The sequence below is a fragment of the Galeopterus variegatus genome, unplaced genomic scaffold (assembly GCF_000696425.1).
Source record: "Galeopterus variegatus unplaced genomic scaffold, G_variegatus-3.0.2 Scaffold2238, whole genome shotgun sequence".
NCBI classification, from domain to species: domain Eukaryota; kingdom Metazoa; phylum Chordata; class Mammalia; order Dermoptera; family Cynocephalidae; genus Galeopterus; species Galeopterus variegatus.
Window position 1 is genome coordinate 106,408 of NW_007728349.1, and position 3,943 is coordinate 110,350.

Below are 3,943 nucleotides of genomic sequence, written 5' to 3' on the forward strand. Positions count from 1 at the left end.
AAATAAATAAATAAATAAATAAATAAATAAATAAATAAATAAATAAATAAATAAATAAATAAATAAATAAATAAATAAATAAATAAATAAATAAATAAATAAATAAATAAATAAATAAATAAATAAATAAATAAATAAATAAATAAATAAATAAATAAATAAATAAATAAATAAATAAATAAATAAATAAATAAATAAATAAATAAATAAATAAATAAATAAATAAATAAATAAATAAATAAATAAATAAATAAATAAATAAATAAATAAATAAATAAATAAATAAATAAATAAATAAATAAATAAATAAATAAATAAATAAATAAATAAATAAATAAACTCTTGAAATTCAACAATGAAAAAAATTACCATTTTAAAAGCGGCCAAAAGATACTTGAAAATTGCTAAGAGAGTAGATTTTGAAGTGTTCTCACCACACAAAAAAAGTATGTAAAGTGTTAGGTTTGAATCTACCAGGTATTAGGTTTGAATCTTGTAGGTTTTAGTCTCAAACCGGAGCAAAGAAAACCAGGAGCCAGGCAGTAAACTTAGGGTAGGCTTTAATGGGGGCACTCCCAGGCGAGGTTCCACAGCCCCACAAGGGAGTGAGGCTGGGGAAGTCGCACCCAGGCTGGATACAAGCGGTATTTATAGGGGAAGGCTGTTGGTGAGATTTTTGTCCATATATGGTAAGGAATTGAGCAGGGTTCAGTTTCCGGTTCCCCCCTTCAGAGAGGGAGTGGGGAGAGGGAAGGGGTGGAGTTTAACAAGATGGAGGGGAAGGGTGGAGTTAACAAGATGGAGGCACCCATCACTACTTTGTTGCTGCTTTCCGGTCCTCCCAATCCCACCGACCCAACAGAAAGTAATGCATGTGTTGATTGGCTTGATTTGGCAATTCCACAATGATGCATATTTCAAAATATCATATTTGTGCACTGTAAATATATACAATTTTTCCATCAATTTAAAGAATAATTAATTTTTAAAAATAAAATGGTCAAAAGATTTGTACAGATACTTCACCATAGAAGGTATACAGATTGCAAGTAAGTACATGAAAAGGTGCTCAACATCATTAATTATTAGGGAAATGAAAATTAAAGGGCCGGCCCATGGCTCACTCGGGAGAGTGCGGTGCTGATAACACCAAGGCCCCGGGTTCAGATTCCATATAGGGATAGCCGGTTAGCTTGCTGGCCGAGCGTGGTGCTGACAACACCAAGTCAAGGGTTAAGATCCCCTTACTGGTCATCTTTTTTTAAAAGATGATCCCTATACGGGATCCGAACCCATGACCTTGGTGTTATCAGTACCACACTCTCCCAAGTGAGCCACGCGCCGGCCCCTACACAGGTATTTACTGAAGAGAAATGAAAGCATGTACCAAGTACTTGTGAAGAGTATTCATAGCAGCTTTATTTGTAGTAGTTTAAAACTGGAAACAAACCAAATTCCATCAACATATGAATGGGAAAACAAATTGTGGCATATCTATGCAGTGGAACACTGCTCCACAATAGAAAGGGTTTAAGTACTGCAACAACTTGGGTGAATCTCAAACTAATTGTGTTGAGTCAAAGAAAGACAGAGTACATACTGTGTAATCCCTTTTATAAAACTCTAGAAAACGTAATCTATAGTGACAGAACAGATAGGTGGCTGCCTAGGATAAAGGAGGGCAGGGAAGGGCAGGAGAGGAAGATTATAAAGGGGTCCTTTATCGTTTTCAGAATGCAAAGGGATCCTGAGACCAGAATGTTTGAGAACCTCTGTCCATAGAGTCAGGAGTCTATAGACAGGCCTGTTGGACAGTACTCTGGTATGATATTGAAAGTGTTAGGAAATCGGGCCGGCCTGGTGGTGCACTGCTACAGTGCGCCGCTTGGGAGCGCAGTGGCGCTCCCGTCGAGGGTTCGGATCCCACATGCAGACCGGTTCCCGCTCACTGGCTGAGCGAGGTGTGGGAGCGACGCCGAGGGTTGCGATCCCGTTGCCGGTCCCGGTCCGGTACGGGTGCAACACTGAGGGTTGCGATCCGTTGCCAGACACGAAAAAAAGACAAAAATAAAAAAAGTGTTAGGAAATCATCTTTTTTCTTTATTTCCAATTATTATATCCTAGCATCTCAAGAGAAATTTCAACAATACATTGAATACTGATAAAACCATTGAACAAGGGGCCGGCCCGTGGCTCACTCGGTAGAGTGCGGTGCTGATAGCACCAAGGCCACGGGTTCAGATCCCATATACGGATGGCCGGTTCGCTCACTGGGTGAGTGTGGTGCTGACAACACCAAGTCAAGGGTTAAGATCCCCTTACCGGTCATCTTTTAAAAATAAAAAAAAAAAAAAAAAACCATTGAACAAGTACAGTATATAGATTCCATAAAGTGACTAAAGAACAACACTTAACAGACTCAGAATTTCAGCTAAAACAGGACTAATAGAGTAGTAAATGTAGAGTAGTAAATTGTTGGTTAAGTCTTAGCATGTTTATCGGAAACATGAATCTCATTACTTGTAGGTATGTCTGTGTATGAACTGTGGTCTTATCATTGTGAGCTATAAGAACCCTCACTTCAGTGGTTGGAAATGATTTGGTCCGAGATGACTCTTTGTAGAGGGATCGTGAGTGCTCATCGGGTGCCTCAGTGTCAGGCAGTGTGAGTCTGGCAAGCACAATGGAAGGTCAGAGTTTCTTTGGGAGGACTCAAGGAAAGCTTCCTGGAGGTGGTATCCTTTGAGAATTCTAATAGGTATAAATGAGAAGGAAAGGATCTCAGAGAAAGGAATCACTGAGAGCAAAGAAGAGGCTGTGGGAAGCTTCTGGATTGCTTAGGGAACAGCAAGCTATCTGGTAAATAGGGTGTGGGGGTTGGAAGAATTTGTTAGAGAGAAAAATAGAAAGGAAGATAGATTCTGAAGGGTCTTCCTGCCATAGTGAGAAGTTTTACATTTCATTCTTCAGTGTGGAGCAGGAGTTAAGAGAATTGGATAAGCATTTTAGGAAGATAATCCTGGTAGCATTGTAAGAGGCCCAGCTAGGGGAAGTTTAGAAGCAGGAACAGTTAAGAGGACTTAACATTTGACCTTGCCTAGTAATCAGAGGCAGACTTGATAGTACTTCTTCCTGGTTAGAGGAAAGGAAGAAACCTGCCTGGTGTTTGGGAGTTGGCAGTAGAGGAAGAATGGGTTTGGGGCCTAAATGTGGAGTGGACTTCTCGTTTTTTTAAGGATGTTTTTGATGAACAGATGCTTTTAATTTTAAGAGTCCAGTTTATCAATTTTTTATTTTAAAAAGGGGGACTCTTTCCATCTCTCATATTAATTATATTTTTTAAAATATCCTGTTTTATTTTATTTAAGACTTTTTCCTCTCTTCTTGTCTAGATATCATTGACCCTGCCATCCTTCGCCCAGGTCGGCTGGACAAAACACTGTTTGTGGGTTTGCCACCCCCAGCAGATCGTCTTGCCATCTTAAAAACTATCACAAAAGTGAGTAAAGGAAATGGTGTATTTTTGTGTATCTTTCTCTCCTTTTGCATAGAGACAAGTTATAACAGGTAGTGATTTAGGATGGCTTATTATTTTCTTTTCTGTAGCTTTAAATATCTGCCCAGCCTGTATCTCCCAAAGGGGAAGGTAAACTGCTTTTGATGATTGAAGAGACTGTCCACTCTCATTTATATTTGCTTAAAATAAAGGTAAATTTTGGGCCGGCCCGGTGGCGCACTGGATGGTGCGCCGCTTGGGAAGCGTGGCGGCGCTCCCGCCCGAGGGTTCGGATCCCACATACAGACCGGTTCCCGCTCACTGGCTGAGCGAGGCGCGGGAGCAACACCGAGGCTTGCGATCCCGTTGCCGGTCCCCGGTCCGGTGCGGGGGCAACACTGAGGGTTGCGATCCGTTGCCGGACACGGAAAAAAGACAAAAAAAAAA

At 40.1% G+C, this 3,943-nt stretch overlaps 1 protein-coding gene across 3 annotated transcripts in view; it reads left to right on the plus strand.

The window, feature by feature from the left end:
• NVL (nuclear VCP-like) overlaps nucleotides 1-3,943 on the plus strand; it is a 109,184-nt gene that overhangs the window by 77,159 nt on the left and 28,082 nt on the right. For all 3 annotated transcript variants that reach the window (XM_008581035.1, XM_008581036.1, XM_008581038.1), the window contains one exon: nucleotides 3,393-3,499. In XM_008581035.1, the coding sequence (XP_008579257.1) occupies nucleotides 3,393-3,499 (107 nt within the window). The remainder of the gene's footprint in view (nucleotides 1-3,392; nucleotides 3,500-3,943) is intronic.